Source organism: Mesocricetus auratus, unplaced genomic scaffold, assembly GCF_017639785.1.
Source record: "Mesocricetus auratus isolate SY011 unplaced genomic scaffold, BCM_Maur_2.0 Super-Scaffold_100006, whole genome shotgun sequence".
NCBI classification, from domain to species: domain Eukaryota; kingdom Metazoa; phylum Chordata; class Mammalia; order Rodentia; family Cricetidae; genus Mesocricetus; species Mesocricetus auratus.
In genome coordinates this window covers 46,414,470-46,430,392 of record NW_024429190.1, presented here as the reverse complement: position 1 = coordinate 46,430,392, position 15,923 = coordinate 46,414,470, and the positions used below count along the sequence as shown (strand labels likewise).

The 15,923-nt window shown below is 43.3% G+C and overlaps 1 protein-coding gene across 4 annotated transcripts in view; it reads left to right on the top strand.

The window, feature by feature from the left end:
- Atp8a1 (ATPase phospholipid transporting 8A1) overlaps positions 1–15,923 on the top strand; it is a 221,849-nt gene that overhangs the window by 105,347 nt on the left and 100,579 nt on the right. For all 4 annotated transcript variants that reach the window (XM_040747152.1, XM_021229668.2, XM_021229666.2 and 1 more), the window contains 3 exons: positions 1,863–1,932; positions 8,812–8,896; positions 10,446–10,585. In XM_040747152.1, coding sequence (XP_040603086.1) covers positions 1,863–1,932; positions 8,812–8,896; positions 10,446–10,585 — 295 coding nt within the window. The remainder of the gene's footprint in view (positions 1–1,862; positions 1,933–8,811; positions 8,897–10,445; positions 10,586–15,923) is intronic.

Here is a 15,923-nt window from a genome sequence, read left to right as displayed (position 1 = left end):
GACAGAAACAAGAAGACCACAAGTTCAAAGCTTCCCTGGGCTACAGACTAAGTTTAAGGACAGCTCAGGCCACATACTTAGAACTTGCCTTGAAATAAGAAATGGCCCGTGTGGTAAACTTCAGCAAGAGTGCTTGGTGAGCATGAGCAACTATTGCAAGAGATTTGGGATGGTCGGATTCAATAAAATAAAATCTTCATTGTTAAAGATACAGAGGACAGAAGCAGACTGATAAATAGTCCAGAGCTGAGAGAAATCTCCAGAAGAGTGATTGTCAATTCAGAGGCAGCTGTCAGCGTGGCTAAGGGGAACTTTGAAAAAGATCTGTCAAGTATTCATTGGGACGGTGGGAAGATGGGAATGGAGGGAGGGGCGTGGACCCTGTGTATGGACATACTTCACCCAGAGTTGAGTTATAGAGTTGACAGGGCCTGTGACTCACGGGGGGGGGGGGTGCCTGGCTAGGTGAGGCATAAGGGAGACACTAGAACATGCTGTGGATAAATATGATCCACATAAAAGGGGGAAGGGGCAGATTCACAGGAGAGCTTCATGACTTTAGGGTGAAGCTGCTGAGAAGGTGAGGCGAGTGATTTAACAGTCATATGCAAGGAAGGGCTTTGATAAAAGCAGAAATATTTCTCCCTCGTGTCAAGAAAATACAACGGAGGAGGGAACACACACAACCAGATATGTAGGCTGCAAAATGTGGGGGGGGGGTTCAAGGTGAGCCCCCAGAATTCAGAGTCTAGCGCTGGGAAGAAGCCAGGCAGGACTTGGAGAGTGAAGGATGTGTGTTGAGGCCCTGCAGGGATGAGGGACTGCAGGGGCGAAGGAGCCAGCTTCGCAGAGGGATGAAATGTAGCCGTGGTCAGCATGGAGCACCTCTGCTTTGTACATCCCACAGCATTCATCTCTGACTCGGTGACTTTTCTCTGCAATGTCCATTTTACTCTGATGGATCTCAGAAGACGGTTCCCAGTTACACTTAGAGATCTTGCCAGGAGAAGTAAATTGATGAATCAGGGACCATTAAATCAGAACTAGACTAAGAATGGCAAGATTCAAGAAGGACTGAGTTAATGTGTGTAGGTGAGACCAGTTTACTGTATTCATGAAGTAGTGTTTCCATGCTGACTGAGGTTTCACTTCTCCATGGTCGACCATATTCTAAAAATATCTGATGGGAAATTCTAGAAGCAAACAATTCCTAAGTTTCAAATACCCTTTATTAAAGTAGATTCTTATAATTTTTGTTTTAGTCACTGTCATTAATTGCTTAATTAAACAATTAAGCATTGTCATAGGTATTTATGTACAGGAAAAAATGCATTATTGGGTTGATACTGTCCCCAGTCTTTGGCATCTGCTGGGGGTCTTGAACTGTATCTCTCTCAGTAAGGGGCCTGCTATAATCATTTAAACAGTAATAAATGCTTATATTGCTTCTTAAAAGTAGTAGCATGTGCCTTTATCTGTGATTATATATTTAAAATTATTTTTGTTTTTAATTTTAAATATTCATATAATAGGGTACTACTTCAAATAGTTTTCAAATATTAACATATTAAACATGATGCTACTCTAGTGGTTATTAACTCTTATAGGTGTCTGGGGCACTGTTTCCTTTATTCCTTTAGGACAGTAGATGTACTCTGGTGACTTCAAAAATATAATGCAACACTCCAAGGCACCCAGCCTTACAATCAGGATACAGTTTGTATATATGAAAGAATATGGCTCGTAATTTGGTCAGATTAACTTTGTCACTGTGAGCATTAAAATACGTGAAGCACAACAAAAACATGTCCATGCAGATCTTCAGTGTGATGACCCCTTACGGAAAAACCTCTCTATTTCAGCGCTAGAAAAAGAATGTCCGTGGTGGTTCGCACTCCATCCGGGAAGTTACGGCTTTACTGCAAAGGAGCTGTAAGTTTTTTTGCCTTTTACAGTTTTGATTTATGGTGGTTTATAATGTACGTGTTAGGCATCCCGCTATGGAAATGGAACACAGATGTTTAACATGAAGCTGATGACATCCACTTTTGTTGGTGTTTTATAGTAACAGCGTTCAGCCTCTTCTGGCCAAATGTGGAATTCCTTCTGGGTAAATTGGCGCATTGAAAAAGTCTGGCGTGGGTTTCTTTGTAATTCAATTTTTAATACATGATATTTGAGGCTCGTGTTATATTAGCTATGTTAGCGGATGACTAAATACAGAAAATATTTTTAAATTGTATTAGAATATGACGGTACACTCCAATTTTAATCTACTTGCCTAAAGACCGTAGAAATAGGGTGAGGGTTGGCTCATAATTATTGCTGTAATTTCTCATTTGTTATTGCTTGTTTGTCTTGCTTTAAATATTATAGGATTGCTGGTTGTTGGTTGGCTTCAGTATGTAAGTAGATTATATTGGCAGAAAAAGTACTGTGTATTCCAACTGAATTTTCCCAGTTAAAGCATGTTTAGACTCATGGAAAAAATAAGAACCCTACAAGCCAGGCCTTTCTTTGCTAAGGCCAGTCAGGATTTTCCTCCTGAGGTGCCCTTTGCCTAGTAAGCCCTTCGTACATTTCAGCTTGGAATTTCAGTTTTAAATGGACTAGATAAGTGTTCTTTGTTCCTGGGAAACTAAGCTTAAGAAAGCCAAAAGTCTTGTTTAAATTCCCGATGAGAAAGTTAAATACCTTGGTTTTAAACCATCAAAACACGATTTTCTAAGGCACCTTGGTAGAATTATTTCGTGATGTCTTCTGAATTTGGATGTACCCTTTGGTTCTTGATCAAGAAGCCAAACGTGTTCATCATGAATGTTTTATCACCAGGCTTTGAACTGGATTTTAGAGATGTGAGAATAAGACCTAAGTCATGTCGGGAGCCTAAGTCTAGCCAGGGAAGTGCATACGTGATGCTAAGTCACGTGGCACAGATTGTCCATGTTCCTATGGCAACATGCACAGTAATGATAAAAGGAAACTAAGACCTCCCCCCCATTCACTGGTTGGCATCCATCTGGTTTACAACACCCAAATCACATCTTTCCTTTTTAAAATTTTGAACAGTCTACCTCTAAACATTTATTGGAGGTATTAAAGCATTGGATAGAAAGTAAAAACATTGGATTTCCTTTTTTAACCACAGAGATTGTTTGCACATATTATCGTCCGTATTGTATTATTTCCCTCCAGAACAGAGATAAATAGTAAAACAGCAAGGACTGTTTGAGAGCCGTAGTTTGCAGAACCACATGGAACAGCTGAACGTGGGCCAAGCAGAAGGGTTTGCATGGTTCCGGTTTGGGTGGGGGGGGTTGGGTTGAGTTTGCCCCCGTTGCTCTGCTCAAGAGCAGGTATTTTCTTCTTGATCATTTCCATGATATTGGGGATGATGATTTGGGGGCTGCAGACAGATGCAGGCAGAGGTTCCGGCTGAGCGTTATCGTGTCTTCCTGGCAGGAGCTGCCAGGGATGGGTGGAGACAGGCACAGAGAAGGTGACTGGGAAGGAAGATTTAAGGCTTGGTAATTGATGTTTGCAGGTGCTGAAGGAAAGGATTATCAGGGATCATTGGGGGATTTCTACTTGCCTTGCCGAGTGGACTAACAGCACTTTGCCAAGATAGAGAGCTGGGAGTTACACGGGGCTATCAGGTGCCAAAGCCTGGATTTCCCAGGAAAAGAAGTTGGTGTAAAAGAATCTGGAAAAATGAGCCAGCTTTCAAGAGTTCTTGTTTAGTTCCAAAGAATGTGAGTTTGGTTTCTAGCACCTACACAGCATCAGGGAACCCTGATCTAGCCTCCAGGGGCATCTGCACCATGTGACATACATTCACACAATGGGGGGAAGGGGCACAATCCTTTCCATGTTCCTTGGTTGTCTGTAGTTCATTGCCTGTGGGTGGGACCTATGGTACTTGGAATGAAAATGGCCCACATAGACTCATAGGGAGTGGCACTATTAGGAGGTGTGGCCTGGTTAGAATAGGTGTGGCCTTGTTGGAGGAAATGTTTCACTAGGGATGGGCTTTGAGGTTTCAGAAGCTCAACCTAGGCCCAGGGGCCTACTCTTCCTGTTTCCTGAAGATCCAAATGCAGAACTCTCAGCCCCTCTCCAGCACCATGTCTGCCTGCATGTCACCATCCTTCCTGCCATGACATTAATGGACCAAACCTCTGAACTATAAGGCATCCCCAATTAAATGTTTTTCTTTATAAGAGTTGCTGTGGTCATGGTGTCTCTTCACAGCAATACAAACCCTGACTAAGAGAGGGCTCCTGGGATTTCACCCGTCATTGTCTATCTTCCCCATCATTCCTGGGAGACACAGTCTCACAACAGACTTTCTTATCTTTCTAACCCTCTCGCCCATGATATTCCCTGAACCTTAGGTACAGATGCTGTATTGCAAATGTATCTACTGTGGCTAGCTGGGCTCCCCACAATCGGTTGCGGTTTTGTGTAATGGTCCCTGTTTGCTACAAGGAGAAGTGGCTTTAGTGTGAGGTGGGAGCCACACTTAACTGTTGGTGTAAGGGTGAGTTTTAAAATGTAGTCAGGAACTGTGGCAATAGTAGGTTCTCCTCTAAGATCCATAACATCATTAGTGCCGGGGAGTTGGCTGGGTTTCCAGTACCAGGCATGATTTCCCTCCTATTGAGCTGGCCTTAAGTCCAATTAGGGAACTCAGGTGCAAGCCAGCTTCCCTACTCTGAGGCCAAGAGCAAAGTGCTGAGCTTTCTAATCATGTAAAGGGGCTGAGGGAAACTCATGCCAACCCCTGCTAAGGCTATAAAACCATGAGGTTGGCATGCATACAAGAAACTACGACGGAGCCAGGGATATGTGTGGAAATCTCACACCGGCGGGGCCAGAGCACCATAACTAGAGAAACATGGATTCGCTCCAGATTAGACCATCTGTATAGACCACTCTGCCTCTGGGTGTTTGGAAGCTCAGCATGATAAATAAGGAAGTTATGGCTGTTTGCTTTCAAGAAGACATTGGGAAGAGGATCTGGTAGACATGCGAGGTGAATTAGAACTCTTAAGCAGCTTTTATAATCAATAAATTAAATAAGCTCTGGACTAGACACAACTGAGGTAAGAATGAAGTTAATAAATTAGAAGACAGTACTGAAAATTTCGTGCAATGTACAGTATAAAGAAAGTGCTTGGATTGGCAATGTGATTTATATTCTTGCAGAGCTTCTATAAGGAAGATGCCTTGTTTTGTTAATTTTTAAAATAAAAATAGTAGCATATACAGTTTACAGTTTGCATCTCCAGTCGTAGCCAGTTAGAGAAAAGTACCATTTACTCAAATACAACTTAGAGAAGCTTACTCTAAACTACAGGAAGACTTGAGAGACTTGACTAACACACTTGATCGTAGAGGGAACCCTAAAGAGTCTGAAAATTTCAAAATGGGTGTCTCTTAAAATTCGGTTATATCCAAAACAGACCATATCTAAAATCAGCTGCTTTAACAGGTCTCTACCACATCAGAGGCAAAGTTTAGCTAATTCTGAGTGGAACCTATCATAAAAAATAGTTGTGTGTATTTAAATATGAGCATATCAAGGGCTGATGAATGAATAAAGGTGCTTACCGAAAGCCTGCCAACCTGAGTTTAATCCCTGGGACCCGTGTCCCATAAGTTGTCCTCTGGTCAGCACATACTCAGCATGGCACAATAATTGCATCATTTCTCCCTTCCCTTTCCTCCTTCCAATCCCTCCCATATACCGTTCCTTGCTCTCTTTCAAATTCATGGCTACTTTTTTCATTAATTGTTGCTACATGCATATGAATATGTGCATATATATCCCTATATCCAACCTGCTCAGTTTGTGTCATGTTACTTTAAGGTACTTTGTCATTGTTCTAGTTTTGTGAAGAGACATTGTGACCAAGGAAACTCTCAAAAAACATTTAGTGGGGTCTTGCTTACAGTTGCAGATGATCTCTAGGCAGAACAGAAAAAGCGAGCCTGAGCTTGCTGTAAGCTTATGAACCCTCAAAGCCCAACCTAAGCGACACACTTTCTCCAACAAGGCCACACCTCCTAATCCTTCTAATCCTTTCAAATAGATCCACTCTCTGGTGACTAAGCATTAAAATATATGAGCCTGTGGGGGCCATTCTTATTCAAACCGCTATAGTTTATTTTTAGGGCTGGCTATTTGGTTATAGATAGCCAAATGGTGTACTCTTACTTGAGGAAGACTATTTTTCCCATCATCAGCATTCCTTAGACCTCACCTCAACCCTACACAAATAGTTTATTCTTTTTTAAATTCATTTTGGTTGGGGCTAGGGAAATATCTCAATAGGTAAGATGCTTAGCATGCAAGCATGGGGACCTAAGTTTGATCCTGAGACCCCACATAAGAGTAAAAAATAAATAGCATGAACTTGTAATCCTAGGAGAGGTGGAGACATAGGGATCTTTGGGGTTTGTTAAACAGCCATTGTAGCTAACGGGCAAGTCCCTGTCTCATAAAAATAAGGTGACTAACTCCTGAAGAATGCTACTGGAGGTTGACCAGTAGTCTCCCCATGCATATGCATGCACACACATGTGTACCTGCACATGTTAAAAAAAAAACATGTTTTTAAATTCAAAAATGAATTTGAACATTAGTCTAAAGCAGAGTAGGAGCCAGGGGTGGTGTCTCATGCCTGTAATCCCAATCCTTAGGGGTGAGAAACAGGAAATCAGGGTTCAATGTTATCATCAGCTACATAATAAATTCAAAGTCTGCCTTGAACTATGTGAGACTTTGTCTCCTAAAAGCGAAAGGATATAAAGCAAGAGGAAAACAATTTTTTGAGTGAATATTCTCCAAAAGGAATGATCAGTCATGAGTTTAACATTCCTCAAAGCCCTGGGCCCATCCATAGTAACAGTAATTTGACTGTGCCGTGCCATCCCCAAGAATATCTGGTTTTTTAGCTTTTCCTTACTGAGGGCCAGGGTACAAGATAACCAAATCCCCTGAGGATCTTTCCATAAATTCTAAGTCTGACCTGATGGCTTAAACCTCTTCTAGTGTCTGTAGAGAATTTTTTTCACTCCTAAAAATGTGGCAGGCTCTTGGTGTAGTCCTCTAAATATGTGAGGGCTTTGTGTCCCCAAAAGAATCTCTCCAGTATTTTATTCATCACATGCAAGTATGACCAACCACTGTTACTGTGATTTGAAAGCCTACATTTGCTGCAGAAGGCCACATCCCCTCCGTTGCTCAATGCCACAGAAAACATAGACAATTAATTGATTCTTCCAAGCACCAGGCTGCTTAGATATACTGCAGAATTCAACCTCCCTCCTCTTTCACTTACCACATCCATTTTTCAAGCTTTTTAAAGATTTTTCTTCCTCTGAAAATGGCCTCCATTAACCTCATGGAAATTTTCAGGAACCACTGTAAAAAAGAACTCCAAAGTGACTCTCTTCCCTCCCAGGAAAGAGCCATGATGGCAACTGTCATTTCCTTCTGTTTCCCTTCCTATGCCACTACTGGGAAATGAAAAGAAATTCATAATTGGGACTTGGGCTATTCCATCTGCTCTGAGGTCACTTGGTTGTGTTTCTCTCAAGGGCTGTAAATCATACTCCATTAGTCAGCTTCCAGATCTCAGCCCAAGACTGGAAACCCCATGGTGGGTACTACCACAGAGAGAATAATTGCAGGTAAATGATTTATTTTTTCCTGGTCTAATAAAAAGTCATGAAGGCTGGTTACTGGAGTTCTTTAAGACATTAGACCCAAGCCAGCGGATAACTAAGAACAATAGGCAATTTATAAAGGAGAGAAGCACAGAGCAAAGTAAATGGTGCATAAAACGAGAGCCAGCGGGACTTCACAATGGGATCAAAACACACTGTCTGAAGATTCCAAAGAAATGATACTGTTTTTAATCCAGGAATTTTAGTTTACAAATTAAATCAACCCAGTTTTAAAGCTAGACACAGACACAGGGACATTGGCTGTTTGAGGCAGCTCCGGGATTGTAGGTCCTCATCCTGTCCCCACCGGACATCTCAGGACATTTGGTAATCCAGTGTTGTCTCGAGTTTGTCGCTCTGTAGGCACAGACTGGTAAGGGTGCTCTTGTCTCTGGAAGGTTCTGCAGTTGGATAAGTTTTGTGTACACACTGTAGCCACCGAGGCTTCAGCTCACAGTGGCACTATAGAGAGAGCACAGGCTCTTTGCCAGGCCAGCACTTCCCAAATACTCCCTGAGTTCTAGAACACTGTCTGCTAAATGCACTTCACAAAACTCCACAAAGCTTTCTGGGATAGCTCTCTTGAGTGTGTTACACGGTCACCCGGTGTCTCCATTTCCCAGATGCTAAGACTACAAATGGAGGTCACCAGGCCACTTCCTTCTCTGTGTTTCCAGCGAATTTTCGATACCTTACAATTCTTACTGTGTTGCAAACATCATGAGGAAAGTGCTGTCATACTGTTTATGTGGAATTATCCCAAGAAAAAGTCTGTGCATGCTCTCTGCAGACCCAACCTTACAGGCCAGATTACATTTGCTGCCTGTGATTGATTGACTCCACGGATGCAAACCCACAGGTCCAGCTGTACTCTACTCCTTCCTGTCTTTGGGGAGTCATTGTTACTCATCAACAAAAAAATATATATATATTCTGTGCTTAAGGAAACACCGGGAGGATTTTTGTATTTTGGGTTGGTGTTTTTTCCCAGATTTTCAACTAATAATGTTACTAAACTAAGTCTTATTAAATCCAGGATGTTTAATTAATCCACCGTACCTTCTGCTAATTTTCCAGGACACAGTGATTTATGAACGACTCGCAGAGACTTCAAAATACAAAGAAATCACCCTAAAACATTTAGAACAGTTTGCTACAGAAGGTGAGCATTATGTGGAAATAGATCATGACTGAAACACAAAGAAATCATGTATGTTTGATATCTTGCAGGGTCATTAACAGTTTTACTTCCAAAGTCCTTAGGTGGATCAATGATTACTGATGAAACCTTATGTATTCCTATGTACTATTCCTACATGTTTTTTCCTTAAGGGGGAAAAAAAAAGCCATTATTAAAATGTTGAGAGACTTTGGCCACCATTTGAAGTAGTAAGACCTTTAAGTCTGTGTTCCTTTTTAGAATGGATACCATTTGGCTTGTATGTCATGGAATTAAGAAAAATAAAATAACTGAGCTTCTGTAATCTGGATAGTAAAAAAGAAATACCTATATTATTATGTAAAAAGTTATACTATGATAAGTTGACTTTTTTTTATTGAGCCCCATCACATGCCATTGTCTGTGTGAGGCCCAGGAGTCTGTAGTAAATAAAATCAGTCCCATAACTGTGCTCCTGAAATACGTGATAATGTATGAGCCCGGTGATGCAGGGTCTAAGGAGTTCTGCATTAGAAGAGTGAAAGGGGTCGTTAACAATTCTGGTCTGCTTGATTGTAGCATCACAGAGTAACTAAATCTCCCATCTCCATGTTCACTCCTGTTTCAGCTAGCCCCACCCCTGCTCAGGTCCTTGTTTCTTTATAATTAGGTCTTTGAAAAGACAAGAATGTTTTCTAAAAACATTAGACCAAAATAAGTGTCAGGACCCAGTGTTCTCCAAGTTCCCAAGAATTCAAGAACTCAGGAACCTACAATGCCCTGGCTGGGTGCGCCAAGTTTGAGCTGCCCAACCTGTAGGTCATACAGGTTTGAGTTGGAGATCTGGGGCCTGGGGTTCTGGACACCTCCACCCTGGTAACAATATTACCCAGGCTCTGGTTCCCTCGTTTGAATTGGTTTGGCCCCCACCACAACCCCTTTCTTTCGGCCATTGGACTGAAGAAAACTTCTGTTCCCATGCTGCCCCCAAGTAAGTTTCCAGCCACATTCCCAAAAGAGGGAAAGAAAAACTGCTGTAATACAGCCCGCAGGTTTAAGTTCCACCAAGTGACCCAACGGTCAGGAACTCTGCTCCTCTCTCAGGAGGTAATACTGTCTCGCTGACGGTGAGGTAGTGTAAAGGGAGGTAAATGAATGCCCTGGGCAGTGAGTGCAGGAAACCCCAGGAATTGAATGGCCAGGAGTATGGGGGACACTTGAAGGGTATGAGCCACACTCCAGGTTTGGGACTTCATCCTGGGGAACAGCTGGGGGATTTCAAAAACAAGAACAGCTTGCTAAGACACTGCTTTTAGAAAAGTCATCCTAGATGTGGAGGAAAGGTTTGAAAGGTCTTGGAATTGTAAGCAAGGTCACAAACTTAAAAGCTGGAAGAGCATTCTAGACATTGAGATTTTGTCATAAACCGACACATCAGCAAATCATTTGAATTCAATGAGACCACCCAAAATTGGATTTTGATAAGCAATGGAAAACGTCAGACTTGTGACTAAACCTTCTGCGGTGTGCCGGGGCGTGCCGCCTTCCACAGGGCTGAGAACTCTGTGTTTTGCTGTGGCTGAGATCTCCGAGAGTGACTTCGAGGAGTGGCGAGCCGTCTACCAGCGAGCGTCCACCTCGGTGCAGAACAGGCTGCTGAAGCTGGAGGAGAGCTACGAACTCATCGAAAAGGTAGGGAGTTATCACCTACGGAAAACGCGTTCCCTCAGATGCACCGTCTTTGCTCAGGGACCAGTAGAATCAGAAACAGGATATGTGGTAGGTTGCTGGTGGCTGTCTAGGGGTTGGCTGAGTTCATTTCCTGGCGTGCACCAGGAGAGACAGAGAAAGGCAAAGAAGCGGCTCAACCCTGCAGGCTGGGAAGGGCCCGAGGATGAAGTTCTCCGTGTGGATGTTGGCTTGGGTATGTTATAGGGCCCCTGGGTCCTTTCTCCTTCAAGGTCTCCTCACAGTGCTCTCCGGGAGTGAGAAGCCGCAGTCCCAGGGAGCCTGCTTTCTCTTTGCTTAACTACCTGTGACTCTGACCCCCACTCAGCTGTTTTCTCAAGACTTGCTGTTGATTCTCAAGATCAACAAATTCGTGTCTTCTTGCTGAAAGGGCCTAAGGACTGGGAGTTGTTGTGTTTGGAGCGTCAGTCTTTGCAGTTTTATGACGTGATTCGGCCGCTCCAGCAGTCCCCCTGCCAGTGCATCCCATAGTTTCTGTATCACCGACGACACAGGCACATAGGAACATACACACGGACATGTGGGGACATACACACAGACACATATACATGAGAACATATGCACATGCAGCACAGACACATTTGCGCACACACGCAGAGAAATACACAGAGAGACATAACTATGCAAGCACAGACAAAATTCATACATTCATAATTAACATTTATGTAATATGAAGTAGTGCAGCTCTGTGGGTTTGTGATGAACAGTAACACAACAGCGAATAACCTGGAAATTCCTCCGTACGCCTTGGGCTGCAACCACTTCCTGTGTCCCTTCAGCGTGTCCGCCAAATACCTCTATTTTTACACTGAGCCGGGTGGTGGTGGTGCACACCTTTATCCCAGCACTCAGGAGGCAGAGGCAGGAGGATCTCTGTGAGTTCAAGGCTAGCCTGGTCTAGAAGAGCGAGTTCCAGGACAGCCAGGGCTATACAGAGAAACCCTGTCTCAAAAGCCAAAAAAAAAGTCAAGTCTGTTGAGGTTGGTGGTGACAGATACCCTGTGATTGCTACTGTATCACTAGCAAGAACTCATGTGTCCCTAATTAACAACGGTATGCATTTAGTGTAGTCCCGACTATGTGCCTCGTGGTATAGTAGCACTCTCATCTGCTAACATGTTTAACCATTTTGAGGAGTTAGTTGTCCCTACATGCGGATGAAGAAGCCCGGTGACAGAGAGGCTGACACTGAACCAAGGTCACAGAGAGCCTTAGCCAGAGCCCCATGCTCTGCTGTAGTCAAGGGCCCTCACTCTAGCTTGACACTCAGTCACTGCTCAGTTACCTGACCCCCCAGTGTCTTCCTGGGGTGCGGCATAGGATCAGAGAACCATCAGGGTACAGTGTGATCCACCTGTCATGGCTGCAGGTGGGGGAGGCTGACGTTTTCTCCTCTCTGCCGTGAAACTAGGTACTTTCTGTGTCGGAAGGCAGTTAGTACCCAGACCTCCCAGGACTAGTTCCCCTTCACCCACACGCACCCACCCCGCTCCCCACATCCTTTACCTAGAGATACACATCTATGATTTAAAACTTTCACCTTTTAACTGGGATACACCTTCAATCTTTGTCCAGCAGATGGCGATCGTGAGTTACATTAAAATTTAAGTTCCTTGCAAACTTGCTTTTTTTTTTTTTTTGTTAAATAGTATACAAATACAGAAACCTCCTAAAGACTGCCTCATAAAAGAATGGGGGAAAAAAGTAATATAGAGCTAGCTGATACTTTAGCATGTGTGATTAGCCCGGTGTTGCAAACTCTAAGATGTAGAAGTGCAGGGAGACAGGTCTGGTCCTAAGCAAAGCTGTTCCAAATAAGAACAGGGTTTTGTATGGCTCCCTACTCCTGACATAGGGTTCTCCTTCATGCATTCGCTTGACCAACATTTACCGAATGATTAAGGTACACTAGACCACAGGGTGACTAAGCGAATGAGGAAAACTCCCTGAGGCCTCTAGACACCACTGTGGTCTGCACTGATTCCCTAGGTGAGGGACTTCAAAGGGAGCTTTTAAAATGGCCCTCCAAACGTTATTTTGCCAGTTACAGTCATCTTTGACAGACTAGGCAAAATTGGACCAAAACAACACAGTGTCCAGGTTCCTGAGTTAGTTTTCCCGGACAGTGTCCGTGCCAGCCCCATTCCTTTGTGGACTGCGGGGTTTTACTGTGTGAAAACCTGAGCAGGATGGCTCTGCTGTCTGTCTGAGTTTCCCCTCGGTGTTAAAATCAGCTGGATCTGCTCCCAGAATCTCTGTGTGGTTACTGGGCTCCTTGCAGACAGCCTAGAGAGACACTTGGAACAAGAGAGACAGACCACCGGTTCCTTCGGTGTTCCGTCTGACTTTAAGCGTAGCTGTCACAGGCTGAGTTCATCCACCTTAGTGTCTTTGGCTGAGACACGCTGCTTGTGTGCTCTATTCCTTATGTGGTTGGAATCCACTAGCATGTAGACTGTAGTGGTGGACTGAAAATGGAGGCCAGTTATTTTTGAACTGTGAGAGTGGTTTTTGCTTTTCTTTTTCCTTTTAGAACAGAGTCCATTTTCCAAACAAAACACCAGCTGAATCATAAGATATACAACTGACAACAGCCAAGGGGCTCCAGTTAGCATGAAGGGTAGAGAGAAGCCCCAACGGCTCTCCTCTCTGCCTCCTCCTTGCCTCGGGGTGGTCCATGAAGGGCTTCACAGGACTCTGGGCTCCTCTGAGTGCAGTATGAAAACCATATCGTGTTACATCTGTGTGTGGATGTTTTAGAAATGTGCTTTTATAAAAGATCAGAGCATCATTGTCATGCAAGATGCTTCCGAGCATATTTGAATTAGTGATATGAGATGCCATGGACATGGTAATCATGTTACATTGAAAACATTCTAAATTGGAAAGATGTGTAGAGCTTCTCCTAGAAAACAAAAGTTTTAATATATGACAGAGCAAGTGAAACTTTTACAGAATAATTAAAGTTGCGGTTAGAAACTCTATAAAGTCTCATATCCCTCCAGTATTTGTCCAAACCAGTAACTTGGTTTTGAAAACTGAATTAAAGCCTTCTTCCTTTGGGGGTTATAACTCCTGCATAAGCTTGAAAGTATGTGGATAGGTGTGGAGGCACAAGCCTTTAATCCCAGCACTCAGGAGGCAGAGGCAGGGGATCACTTGGGAGTTTGAGGTCAGCCTGGTCTACATAGACAGTTCCAGGCCCACTGGGGCTACATGGTGAGACTCTTTCTCAAAAAGAGGGATTGATGGGTGGGTAGATGGATAGGTAGGTGGATGGGTGGACGGATAGGTAGATGGGTGGATAGATGATGGATGGATGGATGGACAGACGGACGGACGGACGGACGGACGGACGGGTGGATGGATGGGTGGATGGATGGGTGGATGAATGGTAGGTAGATCGATCTAAATAGTCCATATCCAAGAGAATACTGACGTTCATCCTCTGCTGGGGCCCTGTTACTTTTCTCCCAGGACATCTGTGTCTTAGTATACACCAGCTTTACCCTCGAGGGCCACACTATAGGACAGGGAATACAACAGGTTCAAAAATGGCCCAGATACTGGCCTCTCTGTTGACAGTTCTTGTTAGAGAAGATCTGGGATTTTAGCATCTATCTGTAAAATGTATCCACGGTTGTTCAAAGACAGTGCGCTTTGGGTGCATGCCTTTGATTCCTCTTCAGAATAGTAATCTAACACTGGGGTTTGTTTCAGGAGTCGGTCGCTAGTACTTGGTTACCGAATATAAGGAGAACGGGGCACTTATGGCTAGGAAAGGCCAAGTCCTCAACAGTTAGGAAGTTGAGGGGATCCAGAAGTGGGGGAGGGGGGAGTCCTGGCAGGTCCTCCCACTCGTGACCCACTTTGTGGACTGCAGTGCCTTCTCTTCTCTCTTCGTCACAGCCTGAGAGAATTTACAGTTGTCTCATTCTGCAGACTTGACCTGTTTTGTTTCCCTCGCTTCGTCCTTTTGGAGGCCAGGCACTAGATTCAGACTCAACATTTCACTTATGAAACCACATCAGGTGTGCTGTCCGCTTTGAAAAATCAGATTATTTTTAAAACAAACTTGAGTGTTCAGTCTATTTATTTACATGTGCTCAGAAAATATAAGTAGCAATAAACAGAAGGTTTTGAAGTTCCATTGGTAATTGTTTCTCACCTTCTTACTGTAATCTGTGTCTTTAATTCTATTCTAACATTTCTAAGACATAAATCACTTTTGCTTTATCCTCAGAAGCTGCTGCTGTATTCTTTGAGATTAACAGAACACGGGACTCTGGTTTTACCTTCACACAAATAAACCATTGGTTGAAATATGATCGTGAGTTTTCAGGGTACATACAGGGCTGGGCTTTTTTTTTTTTAGTATTTATATTAACTTGTTTCAATAGGGAAAAATTACATCTTTAGCACTGCACAGGTGGCCTGTTATGATGCCTTTGTTTGCAAATGTAGGTCATGCGCCTTAGGAGTCAGAGAAAGTGAGAGATGCAGCACCTATGCCCTGATGGACACATTACTTCCATGGTGATAAAAGTTTTATCTCTTATTTCAAGTTGTGGGTTGGGAAATACGTTTTTCAGAGTGAACCTTTGAGCCAGAGGATCTTTTGTGAGCTGGGAGTGAAATCAGAATGCTGGGGTTTTGGTATCATCTAGCCCCGCTTTGTGTTCTGTGATTAATGTAGATCATCCACTAGACCCGAGCTTCATGCTGGCTTGGCTGTCATTATCATATTCATCATCCTGTCCCCACCCAGTGTTTGACGTCTGGCCTGTGTTAATCACTCGGTAAATATTTGATGAATAAATGAACTATTCAATTAAGTAAATTATTCAGAAACTAGAGCCTAATTAAGTGATTTCCTAATGAATATCTGCCCCCTAGTTCTAATTTCATGCTTGCTGTCCAAGCACTGATGACCTGGGCATCAGAGGTGACGCCACTAAGGACCGATTAAGGGATGTGTTAGAAAAGGAACCCATAACTTTTTTGTCATTCACTCTGAAGAAATATTGGCCCATTCATTTTTTTTAAATGCTCTTCCATTTACTTACATATAACTATAAGGAGAAAATGGTTGAAGAAACTCAACAACAAATACTTGATCTCTGCTATATGATGGGCTCAGAAGCCTAACATTGGGAGTGGACTAAAAATCTCTCCTTTTAGCAACTGGGGAGGAACAGCACACTGAGGGGAAAAAATGTAATTCTAGACAGGGTTTAGAACCTGGGCACTGAAGCAAGGTATTATTATAGGAGATTGAAGT